Below are 17,426 nucleotides of genomic sequence, written 5' to 3'. Positions count from 1 at the left end.
CTTTTAATCGCCCCGTAACGCCCGCTGCAGCTGAGAGTAAAAGGTTTGGCTTTTATTCTGTTTACACGTTTATCTTTCCAATACTGAAAGATGTAAAATATCGTCGAGAATAAGCAAAAATAGTTTAAAAATAAAACATTTGTAGGAGACCAAAGCGTTTAGACACGAAACGTCTGTGTAGGGAGGGGTGTACCTCATCTCGCACCGCGGTAGAAGCAGCATGCAGCTGGCGCCTGGCTCTGGTCTCTCTCTCTCTCTTTCTCTTTCTCTCACACGATACAAAACGGAGGGCATACAAAGGGGTAGGGTACAGTGCATCAAAACGGATCCAACAGCTTTCAGCCTGCTACGACCACAGTTCGGGCCCTGGTTTCTCTCGCAGCGCTCGGTGTCACGGAGGCTGAGAGAGGAGGAGACTTGGTTCCCCGGATTTCTGTGGGTGTCCGCGCCGCCCCCCTTTCGCAGGAGACATTTAGAGTAGTGAACTTTGGTCTTGGGCAAGCAGAGAAGGAAACGTGTTCAGCTCTTCCCTTCCAAACGCATTTCTGTGTCAGTTCTGAAGCTGAACAGTATTTCCTTTTAACTTTTACTGTGTTTCAGCATTGGTAAAACATTACTCCGATCAACAAGTCCAGCACACTCCTCTGTGAACTCCCCAGCCCTGATTAGACTTTTAAGGGCCTTTTTTGAAGGCTGTTTATACCTTCACGCAGCCCTGAACAGATCAGAGAACTTCTTTCAGACAAACAAACAAAGAAAGTAACTTACAAAATGAGAGGGGCAGAATGAAAACAGCTGACAACCTGCTGGAGCCTGAGCAGGTTTTACTTCCCCGGTGCAGCCGCGGTAGCAGGGTCTCAAGATAAAGCCATCTGGTGCTGCATTCCTTACATCCTCTTCAGAGACACCCCGCAGTCATACGAGGCTGATGCTGCGTAAGATAACGTCATTTGCTCCGGGTTTAGGCTTTATTCACTACTTTTCTATCATCTCAGCACGTAAAGGTGGGAGCACTGGGGAGGGGGAAGCTACGGTATGCAGACCACAAGGAGCAAAGGATGACGGTTGGAAAATACAAGAAAGGGCAGCTCTCTGGAGTTCAGGGTGGCTTTAGGAAATTCAGGGCTCCTGCACCCTACAGGAGCCTGGGAATGAAGCTGAAGGCAGGAGGAAGTGGTGAAAACCCCCTGCAATTAACTGAGTAGTTGCCACCCTACTGAAAAGACATCTACCTTGCTATGGCTTTGAACTGAGCCAGAAAATAAACTGCTTGCCTGGAATATCACTGGGGTCAGACCGTAAGCAGGACTGGAAATCTCTGTGTTTAAAAGAAGCTTAAATCCTTGACATGTTTTCAGGCTGCATCCCCAAGCGCGAAGTCTAATCTCCTTCCCACAGGTGAAATCCTGGCCTCCAAGAGTCAACGCCAAAATCCAGGGGGAGCAGGATTCTGCCAGTACAAAATTCGAATGGAGAACTCGCGATTTCCCACGTTTCTTCTTCAGCAAATCACATTTAACTGCTTTTAAAAATAAAACACTCTCCTGAGTCTCTTTTCCTTTCAAGGACCACAAGATAAGACCACAGAGGATGCCTGAGTCACGCTCTTAATTCCAGCCAAAAGGGGGAAATCCATCACTTAAGGAAACCACTGCTTCTGCTGCAATTGTTATCCAGATGAACCAGTTAGGGTCTGCTTTTCCAGCAGTGTAAGTGCTAACACGAGGAAGTGACTGACTCACAGTGCTAGGCTAACACCTCCCAGAGAGAGAAGGGAATGCTTGTGTGCATTACCAGAATTACTATTTGAGAAGTGTGCTGCAAGTTAAAAGAAAAAAAAAAAAAAAGAAAAAAGAAAAAAGAAAGAAACCTTAAGCGCTTCAGCAACAGAAACAGCTGGAGAAAACAAGGCCTGTTTTTTAACCACGAACACACACGAGCTGTTCTATCGACAGTAACGGAGCATTTGCTGCAGATAGATTAAGCACAGCTCTAAAGTTTGCAGGACTGAGGCTCGTGTGCGGCTTACAGTCTCTCTCTTTACAAATGCAGCATCGGGGGTCCTGGGGACGTTCTGTTTGCTTGGTTTACAAGGAAGCAGTGCTCAGATTAAGACAGTGGAGTTCCTTTTCAATTTAGATTTGCTCCAATGCACGCCAGAATTGTACCGGCTTCACCATAGCTACAGTGGCTGCATGTGTGCAGAGCTTTCCGAATCCACAGGCTCTACCCAAATTCTCGAGTCCCTTTGGGCTCCATCATACAATTAAAATGGAGATCGCATGAAAACAAGCAGCATAATGCATTCAGATACGGACATAAATAAATAGCTAAAATGAAAGGGAAGTAAGAAATTCGACAGCATTCCTTCATCACTTCGACCTGGAATAAAAAGCCAACAGCCCTCACCGTGGCTGACTGCAGCCCACGCCAGAGGAAGACAAAGTTCCTCAGCACTGCTCTGAATCAGGCCACGAATGAAGAAATGCCACAGAAATAAAAAGAACTAAAAAGCACTTTTTTTTTTTCCTTTCCTCCAACCACCCTTTTTAAAAAGAGTAAAACCCAACCCTAAATCGTGCCTTAAAATAATTAGCTTAAAACTTCCTAAAAGCAAAACCAACTCTGTCTGAGCGGGAAGAGGGGCAGAGGAACTCAGATTCTCCCAGAATAGCCTATGTTTGCTTGCACCAGTTTGAGGTCTGCTCCCACGCTTACACACACACTTCGCTTTATGCCCATTACCTCTAATGGGCCTATTAATACTTATAAATTAAGAATGAGTGTAAGTGTCCGTAGGATGAAGGCCACAGTCAGGAACCTGGCTTGCAGAATGAGCTGCTGGCACTCACACGTTCTGTGTGAACTTTGGAGATCCTTGGAAATACTTTTTTTTTTTTTTTTTCTCTTATAACACCTCATCGACATCAGCGTGGCAGGTTTGCAACGAATGGTTCCTTCCTTTCCATCTCTAGAACCTGCAGGTCCTGCGTACTTGGTATCTTTCAAAGACACTCAGGAAATTAATTGCCAATTAGAGCAACATCCATGAGATCATCGTCTTCTTCCCCGATCAAAAACTCAGGGCTAGCCCGGGACGGTCGCTCAGCCGAGAGCATAGCGCTGCTGGCCATGGAGAGAGACTGGTCAGCTGAAATCGGGGATTTGGACCAGCTCTCCGGCTTGATGCTGTGAGATTTCTTCTTGTCTCTTTCTTTGTCCCGATCCCGGTCCCTGTCCCGGTCTTTGTCTTTCACTTTTTTCTTCTCTTTTTTGTGCTTCTTGTGTTTTTCTGAGCTATATTCAGGCAGTGGCCTAATGCCGTCGTCAGAGCTGGGGCTGTTCTGATAGGATTTCTCTGCTATGGAAGAGCCCGACTCGCTCTCACTGTCTATGTTTTGGGGAGTGTATGCTGGTGACTTACTGTGGCTGGGAGAGCAGCGTTCATGTTTTGGAGTAGATCCACTGATTAGAGGGGATCCGTAGCTTTTGGAAGAAGCCATCTGAGGCCTTAAGCTATCCCCCCCTCCTTCCCCAGGTTTCTGCAGAGTTACTTTGGCTTTAATACTAGGGGAACCACCATCATGCTTGCTGATGATAATTTTGGCCACTCCAGTGCTTCCGACGTTTTTGGAATCTGAATTCTTCTTGGAAGAGTCAACAGATCCTCCGGAAACAGAGACTTTAGATTTCTCTTTGTCACTCTTCTCGCGTTTGCCCTGGAACTCCCCCCCAGACATGTTGTGTTTGGAGGACATAGTATGGCTTGAGGAATTGGAACTTGGCCCCATTTGTCCATCCATCGGGTCATCTCCACCAGGCCCGCTAGTGACAACCCCGTGCTTAAGTTTGTCTATGACTGCAGTCAGAGATGGCTTCTTGTTTCTGCTAGGAGACTTGCCTTTGGAACTTCCATGCTGGTTTTGAGATGAAGACATGGAAGACCCGCTAGAGGAAAAGGAAGATGAAGATGCCGTGGAAGAATTCGATGAAGGAGGCGGCTTTTGTGACATGGACCCAGAGGATCCCATTCCTGAAGACGATTTCATACTCGAGCTCGATCCAGTCCCAGACATATGAGAGCCTCCAGAACCTGAACTGATAGGTGACTTCGCCTTCGATGACGGGGGAGTACCTGGAACAGGTTTCATGGGAGAAGCAAGCTTGTCAGAACCTCCTGAAGGTCGAGAATGAGATGGCGAGATGTTTGGTTTACTCATGGAAGGGTTCATAAGCGACGATGGCTTTCCTTGAGGTTTCATCTTGGTGCTTCCAGACCCGCTGCTGAGGCCGTGCTTGGTGATGGGGGAGGACCCAGGCTTTCCCACCGACTGCGTCGAGCTTTTGGACTGACCTGAACTTGAGCCACCTTGGCTTGAGTAGAGGCTGCTGCTCATCTTTGAGCCCGAAGACCCTTCGGATTTGCTGCTTTTCATTTTGCCTGAGGTTGAAGAGGAGGAGGAAGAGGAGGAGGAGGAAGAATGGCTATGATGGCTTTTGCTGCTGGAGGAGGTGACAGAGCCACTACTGCTATACTGGCCGTGAGAAGACGGTTTGCCAACAGTCACTGTTCCTTTTGGGATCTGAATTGTGATTTTTGGAATAGGAGGAGTAGCCACACCGGGAGGAGTCTGAGATCTGCCTGAACTGCCAGGAGATTTGGACCCACCAGTGCTCGCTGGTGGCGTGAAAGGCCTGTTTGACGAGCTGTGAGATGGAGACTTCCCGTCTGTCTCCTGCTTCTTCCGCTTCGGGAGCTTCTCTTTGCTTTTGCCGTCACTGGATGGCGTCCGGCTGCGCTTCCCCGGCTTCCCATCTATTCCAGGACCTGCCAGGTTACCTCCAGAACCGTTGCCTTCCTTTACCCGTTTCTGAGACTTCTCTTTTCCTAAATCCCCTGTATTCAGTAAGGGGCTCTGACCTCCACTGTGGTGCTCCATGATGTCAGAGGACCCCAGTGCTTTGCTTGCAGCTGCAATAATACTAAAATCTACTGTATCCGACTGATTGCTTCCCTTAAATTTATTTTCCCCCCCATCGCCCCCTAATACTTGTACCCCCAAAGTACTTAGAGCCTGGGATGCATAGCCCTTGAAATCATCCGTGTCTCCACTCTGACTACTCTCATCAAAGTACTCCTCCCCAAAGCCGCTTTGGCTCTGACTGTTCAGCAAGTCAGGATTGAAATCTACCCCGTCTGGAAAAAAATGGTTTGAAGAATCACTGTTGGGGCTCACAGCAGCGTCTGCTATCAGGTCTGCTGGGTCTGTGTACGGGTTCTCGCTATTGTTCGTCTGAAAAACATCGGGGTCAAAGAGGGCACTTTGTGAATGTCCTGAACTAGAAGAGTCTCTCACGGGAGTACCAATGGGCGGGCAGTCCTCATTAGTGGTGGGGAGCTTGGAAGCCTCCTCTGCTATATCCGAGAGGATATCAGTAACATCGGCTCCAATGCTGTCCGAACTAGAGAGTCGAACCATTCTCTGAATACTGGGCTGCGAGTGAGGTATAGGCTGCGGGTATGTAGTAGGAGGAGTGCTGCATTGGCTGGGTGCTGGAGTAATGTGAGGGGTGTCCAGGGTATCTGCAGTCATGTTGACATCAAAAATGGGGTTCTGGGAGTCAACATCCATTGAGAAGAGCTCCCTCTGGAAATCATCCTCAGTCTGATGCTTGGGCTTGTCGGCTGGCATGCGGGATTTTTTTTTCTTTTGCTTATTCCCCCCAGGGCCCATTTCCATTCTGGGAGAGCCAGAGGAAGAGTTCTGCCTTTCGAGAGGGCTGCTCCCATACAGAGTGGAGAAATCCTGAGGGGGATTCTCTTTAAGAAGGTTCATGAGCATGGGGTGGTTCTTGGTGTTGCTTGCTGGTGAGGATACTGGTGGTGGTGTGTGATGGGGAGGGGTTGGACTTGAGCCAATGGTAGACCCCACATTCCCTGTGATCTGCAACAAACTAGTGAGAATAGGGTTCTGAGACACTTTGCTGAAGTCCTCCCCATGGCCCACCGAGTCATGCCTCTCTTTCATGCTTATGCTCATGTTAAACAAAGTAGTGATGGGCCCCCCAGGAAAAGTGTTTGTTGGGGTAGTGGTACCACTCATTGGGTTGCTGCCTGTGGTCATGCCATACCCTGGGCTGCTGGCTGGGGGAAGGTTTTTCTTCACCATGTCTTCTACTGTTTCTGCAATGAGGGACAAGGCTGGTGTGTCTGCTTGAATCGTTTCTGCTTTTCTGCGAATTGCTCTCATGGTCACGGGAATGGACATACATCTGCAAGACACAAGACCAAGGGTTTAGCATGCATCTTGCTGCCCTACAGCAACGCTCACCGAAGCAGTTTTAACACCTTCACCAGACAAAGCAAGCAGTGAGGCTCGTGGGCACAGGAGGGCAACAGGTCCAGCCACTGTAAATGCCTCGCTGCTCTGTTTGTGTTCTTACTTATCCCATCGTGCTTATCCAGCCATGACACAACTGCCTCGCAATTACAAAATGCAGGGATAATTAATCAATCAACTAACTCTAATAATTAATAGCTGACAGATGATAATCTTGTAGTTAAAGCACAGGATGCAGCCTGGGTTGTTACTCGGATTCTGCTAGGGAACACCTTTGTCTAAGCTTGGCAAGCCTTACACTTCCTGCAGTCCTGTAAAAATCAATGACACTGTCACATTCTACTCAAGGTCAACTACCCTATAATGTTCTGAAATAAAAATAGCTATTCTCACTCACGAAGTCTATTCTGCTGCGTTCTGCATGCCTCCATGGTGGCTGGGGTGGAGTAACCTTGATAAAAGAGCGGGGTAAATGACAACCTGCAGGGGAGCTCTTTCACATTTTACAAGACTTTGAAAGCAAGCAACCAGAGGAGAAAGCATAAACAGGCAGGCACCTCGGACACACTCCCCAAAATAAGTAGTTACGGTTCAATGTTTGGAATGGCATTTTCAGTAGGGTGCCAGGTTTGCCTCTCCTCCAAACAAACCCGTGTAAAACTCACTCAGACAGAATGGCACCAAAAACAAGTAGGAAAAATACAACAGACAGAATTCATCCATACAGTTCGGAGTGCCCTGAGCAGAGGCACACCACAGTACTCACCAATATGTTCTCAAACATGAAATCTCTCTGCTCTGTTACAGCTCATCAAACAGAAAGGAGGGAACCTGAGAGCCTGGTCCTACAGGCACGGCACCGGACTGACTCAGAAGGTCTGAGCCACCTCTCTGGCTCTGGCGCCGGCCGGCTGAGTAACCACAGACGTGCCACGCAGGCTGCCTGCACCTCAGCTCATCCTGGTTACGAAACCGGGATAATGACACCCACTCTTTTGGACAATGCTCTGGATAGAAATCACTTATCCTGATCATTACACAGGAATCCGGGAAATATGGGAAAGCAATTACATTTTAGCTATTCAAGCAATTATTTTAGATGCTTCTGGGTTACTTTCGGAGCCTGGTTTTGCATTGTCAGTTCTCCTCCTCAAAGCTGAATTTTCTGCAATATAAAAAACTTGGTGGGATGCTATCAAAAGCATTTGCAATTAATTGTACTTGCAAGCTCCTGCATATTGGCTTACAAACATCACTGTAAGCAACACGGAACATTGGAACAGAATCATCCAGCTTACCTTTGAACAACTTTGGCAATGAAATCATCCGTACAGATAAGAGCATCAGACAGCCCTTTGTACAGCTTACAGTTCACATGAGAAGAGTCTTGCACATCCATTACCACTGAAAGAGAGAAGGCATTTAGAAGAGATAAAAATTCTGGTTACAGTGGAAGAAAATCCTGCCGTCCTGCCTCTAAATACACCATGCTTTTAGCGAGTGCACTTACCACACACTAGGGAGTCATTCACAGGGTGCTGAAAGGATACACTGAAACAGGAGTCAGAGAGAGGACAAACTTCAAACTGCAGGATCCCAGGAGAATCTGAAAGACACGGGAACTGTTACATTAGGGAACACAGGAGATGAGCCAGAGGCGCCAGCTCAACATACCCAGATAGAAGAAAAAAGAAAAAGGGAAGCAGCATGGGCCTTGTTGCTAATTCCTACAGCTGGGAAAATCACCCACAGCTCCCTATTATCCCCACATTATATTCCACTTGATGTCGTACCCACCTTCTTTTAGAACTGTTCGCTTGACGCAGCTGCCGATTAGTGTGTTGTATGCCACCTGATGTCTGATCAAATTAAGGATGAGGGGAACCCGTCCAGGGTGCTGGAAGGCGATTTTACTGATCAGTGTTCCTTGGAGGCTTCTTCCATCTGGGAGAGGAGCATCCTTGTTCAGAAAGTAACAGTGCTGCTGTCCTGGAAGAGCCTGACAAACAATTTCTGCTTTACTCCAGCCAGTGCTGGGTACAAGGCGATAACAAGATGTCTAAAGAGGAATGAGCAGGCTCCAGATCTAAAGGATGCCAAGCCACCTTCCTGGCTGAAAATGACAATGAAGACATCTTCCTTCCATTAAATGACAAACAGACCCCAACAAGCAAGACAGGACTTTGGCTCCTCAGAAGTAGTACTGCCAAACAACATTAACTGTCCCCCCACTACAACAGCTTCACGTGGCATGGCATCCCTTCTCAGGAAAGAGAAATCATCTGAAGGTAATAGGAGATCTGTCACTGACTAATTTAACAAGTAGGATTTCTCCCAAGCGATGCAAGTGATTCAGCCACAAATTACAGTCCAAAGAAAGAGGAAAGGACAGAATCTGGCAACGCTCAGTCCAATACTTCTGCTGTCATTACTGCAGCAGCACTTTGACTGCAATGGATTTTTCACTACTGAGTCACTTTCCATTTGTTATATGTTTACTTATTTGCACACAAAATCAATGAAAATTGCAAACATCACAGGTGATTCTGATGTCTTCCCACAAGCCCCATCTAGTCTCTGGAACACTGCTGCAGCTACCTTCAGCATTCTTCTCACCCGCTACCCAAGAACAGCCAACAGACCTTCTGAAGAGCCAACTCACTAAAGCACGTGTCTAAATTTAAAGTCATTTACTGAAGGTTTGATCTTGTCATTTCACTTTTATTTAAGCCACCCAGTCCACCTAAAGCTTTCCGGTATACAATTTTAGCTAAAGAGAAAGAAAACAACCCCTGCAACCTCACTGGGTGCACACACATCAGCATGCACACCAGTGTGACCAAACAGCCTTTGCATCTATCTTCCAGATCACAGGTCAGATGTAGACACAAATAATTCTGTGGGAGCGCAAGTTATGACAAATCCACATTTAAGACAAAACAGTTTGTTTTCCTAATTACTGTGGTCATGTCCGTATCAGAATTCTAATGACTGGATAGCACAGGCTTTCCCCATGAACAAATGCTGTACTGATTTCCTGTATCCTGCTTGAAAAAATACCCAGAACAGATGAAACCCCCCCACAGTGCTCAACTACAAGCATAATGCCCTGGTTGCAATGACGTACTTACTGCATAGAAGCGCATATTGTGGTTTAACGGTACAGGATCGGCCTCCTTGGACAGTTCAAACTGCGTGATCAACTCATACAAAGGTACAAACGTTGGTGGCGTGTCAAACAGTGGAATACCTGAGGGAAAAAAAAGGCAGATAATGGTAGCACTGGGAGCTGGAAGGTGATGGTGGACCAGAGGAGTTACTATCTACTGAAACAAACCTCTCTGGTTCTTACCAAAAACAGCACAAAACCTTAAGCAACTTTTATGGCATGCTTTTAAAAATATTTATGGCATGCTTTTAAAAATAGTAGCAATTTTTAAATAAAAACCTAGGGAGTGTCCATCTCACAGATCTGCCACTCACCTGTGCAGCTCTGAAGTTTCTGAATGAAAGCTCGAGACATTGGAATGGGACGTGGGAATTTCAAGAAGAAACAAGCTGGTAAGTCCACACTGTTGGCACTGGTGATTGATGAGAAAGATGGAGTTCTGGAAAATCAAGTTAATACGCGGTCTTTTTAGATGCAGGGCATGATCGTGAGCACCAGCTGTACAATTTGCTGTTTGCTCAGATACAAGCAGTTGTTATACCTTCCTAAAAATTAAAAGACAGTCCTCAAAAGCATGTCACGTGCCTGAAATACCCATTTCTCAGCTTCAGTTAATGCTATGACATCACACAGTCATCTCCCCACTCTTAACTTCAAAAGAGGGCTGAATATTGAGCTGGCATCTAACCAAGGCCGCTGAGAAAGGCCTGGCCAAAAGGTCCTCTGCTTACCCTTTGCTGTCAACTGGATGAGAGCCCATAATCAGTGGTGCAATTGGAAGTTTGTACATCGCCATGGTTCCCTCGACTGTTACTGACACATTCATACCTAAAGATCGAGGAACTGCAAGAGAAGGCAAGAAAAAAAAGGGAACAAGATAAGGTGATGAAGAAACAACACAGCTTTTATGAACTAAATATCAGTACACTGGAAACACGTTGCTTCCTCTACAAGGACTACAGCCAAATGAGTTAGTTGTGCTACCTAACGCTATTTTTCTTACAAGGTTGATCAATGGCATAATTCCTAAAACATATTTCAAACACCTTTGCCAGTCTGTAGTATGTTCTTTACAAAGCAAAACAATAAATAGCTTTGAACAATTTCACCCTTTTCTTTTCCGAGACCAGCCTCAATTTTAACTGGTGCTGGGTTTTGTCATTTTACCAAAAGACAAATATCCATGCACATGCATGAAAAACAATCCTACAGTAAGACAGCAGATGGGAATACCCAAGTTTTCCGATAATAAAATAACTCTCATGTTAACAAAGAGACTCATCCTAAGGACAAAGGCTCTGTCTGCAGACTGCCACCACTGGTAGTAGCCCAATTCAAACTCCAAAACAGCCACAAAGCTCAAGAAGATGGTCAGCTCAGACGGTATTTACTCATGTACTAATTAAACCTGTGTCCTCTGTAGGCAGCCTCTGCTTTCCTTGTACTACACAGCGGCAGTACAGGGGAGCCAGACTGCTCCCCTGGACTCCTGCTTTTTTCTCTCCTTCAAGCAGCAGTAGGCCCACAGGAGCTTCCAAAGGCGACCTACCATTGTTCTCATGCAAGATAATGGGGGTTCCAGTGCCATCTTCAAATAAATCATAAGGCGAGACATAATACTTGAGATTCATAAGGAGACCTGCGGGAGAGAGGCTGATGAGCAGGGATCCTGATGCCACAGGTTAACCCCATCGTTACTAACCCCTGTAACCACGTCGTATTTGCACTGTAACACAGCACATGCTGCACAGAGCTCCTAGAGCACCTTGCAAGAGCTGTTCTCTGCTGCCACAGCCACAATATTACTGCACGGAGCTTTGTGAAGGAAGACTGGCTTTCTGGATCACGTGGGACTTACAAATGTTCAACCACCTCGTCCCTCTTTGATTAGCGTTTTTCTTTATTACCACCAGTTAATTTCAAACTAACATTAACAAAGGGGACCCGGAACAAAACCAACTTTCTCTTTCTGTTTTTAAGCATTTATCCAAGATACCTCCGCTCCTGGGGGTGAGATAGCCAACACTGCCACGAAGAATCTTGTCGAGTGGATTTGCATTGGTGGCTTGCCTGCAAGAGAGGCAATCACAGGTCTGTAACAAGCTAGAGCCGTATCTGAAACCAAAATTCACGTCCTGATGGCAGTCTAAGGTTTTAAATCAATATACACACTGCTCAGTCACAGAAGTAGCTATTCTAAACTTCACAGTGTCATAGGCAAAGCAGAAGCTACTTTTATTCCTATAGTATGGATGGTTTATGTCCTGAATCCACAGCAGTAAAAGGTAGTCAGACGTTTCTTCGTTTCTGATTGTAATGTAAAGCAATTGTTACCACTAGCCCTAATCATGAACTTTTTTGGCCTTCCAAACTTTCCTTCAGTTGAATTCTGTAGTTAGAAAGGACAATGGTAAATTCCAGAAAGCTCTGAGCAAATTTTCTGTCTCTCTTTATCACTCTCCTGCTAACATAATCTTTCTATAACATCAGTGCTGCGCTTTTTAGCAATAAAGTCACAATATATAGGGATTGATGTGACACTTCATGGATATATGCTTCTTGGCATTATTATAATCAGTCAAACTGATACAAAAATTATCAAGGAAAAAAAACAACAAAGAAAAACAGTAACCATAGAGATGTTCTTACCAATACATCCCTGCCATTTTTGAGAGATCCAGCTCCAAGGACTGTAGAGCCAAGTACATTTTAGTTTTAAGTTTGCTGAAAAAAAAAATAAAATAAAAAAATTAAAAGGAACCATGCAAAGAAATGCAACTCACAAACTGATGGCTGACAAGCTGCAGCACTTCCTATCAGATGGAGCATTTAGAAATTAACTTTTCCATCTGCATTCCCACTGCTCTGCATTAAATCCTTCCAGCCCACTGTGTTCACATGCAAGCCATGGTGATGAAGTCAGCAGGATCAAAGGAACAATGAAAGTTTAAGCACAAAGCTAGAAGCTTGTAGGTTTAGTTGCATATACATGGACATAAATATCATACATATTCTAGACTTACTTGTCTCCTGGCAACTTATACAGGTTCACAAGTCCCCTTAGATGCTTAGAAAATTCATCAAAATTTTTCTCTCTGAAAGTCAGAAGGAGAAAAAGTAACACGCGTTCAAATTTGCTGCAGATAAGGCTTCGTTTTTAAAAGTTCCATTAATACAAATATCAAGTCACTTCAGAATAGAGTTTTGCTACATGAAAGCTAAGTGATGCCTTCTTCACGTGATCCAGCTTTAACTGCATGGCAGTCAGGATCAGAAACATCTGATCCAAAGCCAGAAAATCCCCTGAAGAAGAGGAGAGACTTTATAGGGAAAGAACAGCTTTGAAATGTTTTGTGTTACCAGGCGTAAAATAGTATCACATCCATACTGCAAAGAGAAGCCAATCCAAAAATGTAGCAACCAGTTCTTGTTGCTCACCTCAGATGTTGCACCAGTTCTGGACAACTCTGAAAAGGAAAGAACATGCAGCAACATCAATGTCAAACCCAGTTTAAGTCTTTGTGCAGCACAGCAACTGTAAAATATTACAACGGTGAAGTTTTTGAGCATCATCTTTAGATGAGAAGCAACAAAATGCTCACAACTACACGTTGCTATGTTTGTAGTTCTGCTTGTCAACCCCCTTTGGAACAAATACAAGCAGTGTTCTTTCTTCTTAAACAATTGATTTGGGATAAGCTTTTAAAATTGTGACACCAGAGGTTGAGAGCCTGCGATCTCGCATAGATATATTAAAAATGGCCTGTTTTCAGAAGAGCAGCTACACCAACATAAAGAGTGAGTTCAAACTCTCACACCTGTGGAGGAGGGAAGTAAAGCAATTTTCTTTCAGCATTTCAGCCATAACATTCCCCATCTTAGTGCTTTCCACTCACAGATTTAAGTTTTCTAAGATTCATTTCCCTATCCTTCCTCCAGAAATAAAAACCTCAGAAACACACCAAAAACTTCCTCAAATACTTTTTCCAGTTTTAACACTGCTCAAAGAAAAAGAGACCGTGAGTAAAACGCTCCTTGCAGGCTACCCCACGGGGGCTCTGACCCTCCATGAGAACAAGAGAGCAGCAGAGGCACAATGCTTGGTCTGGCAGGACATTCAGTGTGATTTTTTCTCTGCTCAAACAAAAGGGAGGCAAAAGTGCAGTTCCAAACCCAAAAAGGTATTATGCTCGTCTTTCTCAGTAATACGTACCACAGGGTTTTCTCCGTGGTGAGCCACCTTGACATCACATAGCAGCCCTGTAGGATCTAACTGGACTTCCACATAGAACATGTCTGAAGTGATGTAACATTCAGTGCCATTTGCACTAAGGTGAGATCCAAGGCTTACATACAAAACAAAACAAAAATTGCTATGAGGTGCACACAAAAACCAATCAAACCAGCAGTGAGATTACGAGGCGTACAGATAAACAGGAAATGCCTTTGCCATAAAACAAAGGAGGAGACGTACCCGTTCTGTCTGGCTATAGACTCCAGGCGATCCGTCATGGCAGGCAGAGAAGACACTGGATGGAGAAAGCACAAAACAAGGCTTAGGGAAAGGATTCAACGTTTTCCCTGGCATGAGACATCAGCATTAAAACAACCCCAGCTCCTCACTCACTCCTGTGTGTGCTCGTACCTTAACACATGCACCTCTAAGCATTATCTGCACTCAAAACTGGAACGGAACAATTTAAATGGAGGCAAACAAACGTTCTCAGCAGTACAGAGGGAGAACGGATTTCTTCCTCCAGTGGAATTCAGGTAGGGGCAATAAGAATAAAAATAACACAAGCGATCTTGACTGACACTGAGTCACAAGACAGAAGCATGCTGATGGAAACGTGAGCCCCATGAACACATCGAGATGTGCAAGCAATGGCCTCGCTTCTGCTCTGCAGAGAATTTCCACCGTATGTCACCGTTAAGCATCTCCCACTGCGCACGCACAGGATGTACCAACCTTTTAATGCCTTCTGCAGAGTCTCCAAGCAGCTCACCAGATGTTGGTGCCCCCCAGAGTTCATCACAACTCGTTTTTCCTACGCCAGGAAGAAGAAAAATGTCCTCTTTATGCGTCACTCAGTGAGGGGGAATTGCCACAATTTTTGTTCAGTCAAGTGAGGTTTATTCAGGTAATTAAGGGCAGATTAGATTTCATCCCGAAATTACACCGTCATTTTGATTCCTGTACGAGAACAGCACCCATTTTGGAAGCAGGTAACAAAGGCAGGCTGGGAATTGATATTTCTTTTTGGAGCAACTTGCTCCTGTGGAACAACAGACTGTAACGACTTTTTAATAGGCATAACCTGAGAGTTGTGTACGAGGAGACAAACAGAGAGCTGAACTTTTACCACCACGATAAATGCAGCAGTCCTTCAGGTAGCTCTGCCCTGCCCCCTGCTCCTCCCTACCCTCACCTAGCTAGAAGGGAATCCCATCCCTCCCTGCACGCTGCGGGTGTGAGGACAGCACGCCCCAGCTACGCTGAGCCAAAAGAAAGCCAAAACACAAAGCACTCTGCAGAAAAAAAATGAACTCCAGCACCCTCCTGCTCGGATCCCAGCCCTTCTCACCATGACTTGACGGACTAGCTTCATGGTTTCTGTCCAGGGTCTGTTCTGGTTGTACTTTGCGTGGAGTCTTTCTAGGAGAGTACTCATCTTGTTCAGCTTCTCCGCTTCTGCAAGACCAACCACGGGGACAACTCAGGAGAGAGGACAGGACAATATCTGCAGGTTTTACAAACAACACAGCCTGGCAGTTGTAATGAGAACGCTTCCCACTTTTAAGCTAGGCACAGTTTTAAAAAATATATTTATTGCTGTCTTATCCCTACAGCCCAGACTTTAAGGCTAAATAAATGTTCTATCACCAGCCATCCAAACCCAGAGGTCCTAAAGAGCCTCAGGGCTTGTTGGAGAAGGGCTCTTCTTTGCACAGCCCCCCTAGAATGACCTGGCCCCGTCAGGATAAGTTCTGGCACGACAGGAGGACACTGACAAACCGTTTGGGGCTATGACAGCACGGCCTGAAGATGAGGCTTCCACACAGTGAAAAATGGAGAGGTAAAGAAGAGACGTTATGCTTAATTCCCGGGATTCCCCCTCACTGTTCACTCTTCCACCTTCTTGTGCAGCGAGGATCTTCACAGACCTTTCCCTCACCAAAAGCCTCGGCCAAGAGAAGCCTTACACAAGAGAACGTGGGCTTTGGTACTACCACAATTAGCTTTTTTCCCTCCTTTGTGCTATTTTTTTTTTTCCTTCAGTTGCATTTGTAAAGAAAAAAAGCCAGACGAACAGCAGACATCGGTGCCAAAATAAACCTTGCCACAGCCACTACTGCCTCCAAGGCAAACACGAGCCTGTGACACGTTAACTGCGACCCTCGGTGTGGAATTCAAAGGCTTCATCCTCATTACTGATGCACGCCCGGTTCACAGAGTTGATGCTGGCACCACCAAGTGCGAGGGTCCGAAATAACTGGGTGCTTGTTGAATTTTTTGGGACACTTCGCACACTCCCAGCCACGCTACAAACACAGCCTGGCCGAGGGTGGCTGGGCACCCAGGATCACGTCCAGCTGCCTTCCAAACTCCTCCAGCCAGAGGAGACTCCAGCAGCTCGGGGGAGCCCGGTGGGCACTCGGTCACCCACAGGGTGACAAAGTGCTTCGGTGTTCAGCCACTGCTGCCTGGGTGTCTGCAGCCTCTCGGCCTGGCTCTGGGCACCCCCTGGGACGTGCCTGTCCCTTCCCACCAGGTTCGTGCTCCCACAGCCCTGCTGGGTTTCAGCTGAGCCGTGCTGATCCCGCTCCCTTTATTTCACAGGATCATCAAGGCTGGAAAAGCCCCCCAAGGCCATCTGGCCTAAGCACCCCCCTGCCACCACTGTCACCAGAGCCACCCACTGAACCGCGTCCCTAACCCCAAGATCCAGCTTTCCTTAACCCCCCCCCCCAAAAGGGACAGCAACGCCACCACCTCCTGCCCGATCTGCCCCACAGCCTGCCCGCTTCCTGGTGACAATTTCGGGCCGGGATCTCGGGGCCCTCCTGGCCGGGATCTCGGGTCGCTCTCTGACCCCCCCCCCTCCTCATTTCCCACCCCAACAGCCCCAGGAACTATGGGGCGGCCCCAGCCCGGTGCCAACGGGCCCGTTACCCCTCCGAGCGCTGACAGGGAGCGGTTGGACCCCCCCCCACCCCCTGCCCACCCCCCCCCTTCCCCACCCCCAGGCCCCACCGGCGACGCCGCGGCCTCCCCTCAGCGCCTCCCCCCCCCCCACCCTCCGCGGCCCGGCGGCACTACTCACCCTCGGCACCGCCCGGCGCCGCCTTCATGGCGAGGGAGAGGGAAGGGGCGGCCCGAGGAGGGGCCGCGGCGCCGGTGTCGCCTGAGGAAGGGCCGGGGGGAGGCCCCCGACGCCCCCGAGGCCGCCGGGGCCGCTCCGCGCCCGCCTCACACGGCGCCGGCCGCCGCCATCTCCCGGCCGCGCCGCCTCTCGCGAGACTCCGCGAGAGTCTCGCGACAACGCCGAGTCTCGCGAGAGGTGGGGAGGGCGTGCGGAGCTGGCGGCGGCGGCGGCCTAGGGGAGGGGGGAGTCCGGGCGCAGGCCCCGCCCCCCCGCGGTCCAACCCGCCGCGCGCTGATTGGCCGCCGCCTCGTGTCGTCAGCAGAGGGGCGGGGCGTTACCTCCCTCCATCCCCCGCTCCTCGTCGAAACTCTCGCGAGAGCCCGCGGCGCGCGCGCGCGCCCCGCTCCTCCCTCTCCCTTCCCCTCCCCTCCCCTCCCGGAAATCTCGCGAGGTTTCATCAGGAGCCCGGCTGACAGCGGGGAAAGGAGGAGAGGGAGAAGGCGATCTCGCGAGACTCTCCTCGGAGTCTCGCGAGGTTTGCCGGCAGTC

At 47.7% G+C, this 17,426-nt stretch overlaps 1 protein-coding gene across 4 annotated transcripts; it reads right to left on the bottom strand.

Annotated features, from left to right (window-relative positions):
• Positions 1-25: 25 nt before the first annotated feature.
• On the bottom strand, positions 26-17,006 carry MED1 (mediator complex subunit 1). 4 transcript variants are annotated; one of them, XM_082779187.1, is made up of 18 exons: positions 16,836-17,006; positions 15,096-15,202; positions 14,480-14,558; positions 13,985-14,039; positions 13,724-13,856; positions 12,949-12,977; positions 12,534-12,605; positions 12,160-12,234; positions 11,507-11,580; positions 11,060-11,149; positions 10,242-10,353; positions 9,825-9,949; positions 9,473-9,591; positions 8,139-8,340; positions 7,852-7,947; positions 7,640-7,745; positions 6,133-6,273; positions 26-5,955 (listed from the first exon to the last, which is right to left on the bottom strand). In XM_082779187.1, exons 1-18 carry the CDS (start codon positions 16,861-16,863, stop codon positions 3,024-3,026), a joined length of 4,575 nt encoding a protein of 1,524 aa, XP_082635313.1. In that variant the 5' UTR covers positions 16,864-17,006; the 3' UTR covers positions 26-3,023. The 4 variants fall into 4 exon arrangements, with proteins under 4 accessions (XP_082635313.1, XP_082635311.1, XP_082635312.1 ...); XM_082779185.1 differs by having other exon boundaries at positions 26-6,273; XM_082779186.1 differs by having other exon boundaries at positions 26-6,273; positions 15,096-15,251; positions 16,836-16,975.
• Between the last annotated feature and the right edge of the window lie 420 nt (positions 17,007-17,426).

The sequence above is a fragment of the Aythya marila genome (assembly GCF_965140915.1).
Source record: "Aythya marila genome assembly, chromosome: 25".
In the NCBI taxonomy this organism is placed as follows: domain Eukaryota; kingdom Metazoa; phylum Chordata; class Aves; order Anseriformes; family Anatidae; genus Aythya; species Aythya marila.
This window is presented reverse-complemented; position numbering and strand designations above follow the sequence as displayed.

What these genes read in the sequence shown, in the direction of transcription:
- MED1 (XM_082779185.1), bottom strand. Translation starts at nt 16,863, where the DNA reads ATGAAGGCGGCGCCGGGCGGTGCCGAGG. An exon ending in AGCTAGTCCGTCAAGTCATG is followed by an intron (nt 14,559 to 15,095) that starts GTGAGAAGGGCT and finishes TTCCTGGCGTAG; the next exon opens with GAAAAACGAGTTGTGATGAA. An exon ending in CATCCAGTTGACAGCAAAGG is followed by an intron (nt 9,950 to 10,241) that starts GTAAGCAGAGGA and finishes TTGATTTTCCAG; the next exon opens with AACTCCATCTTTCTCATCAA.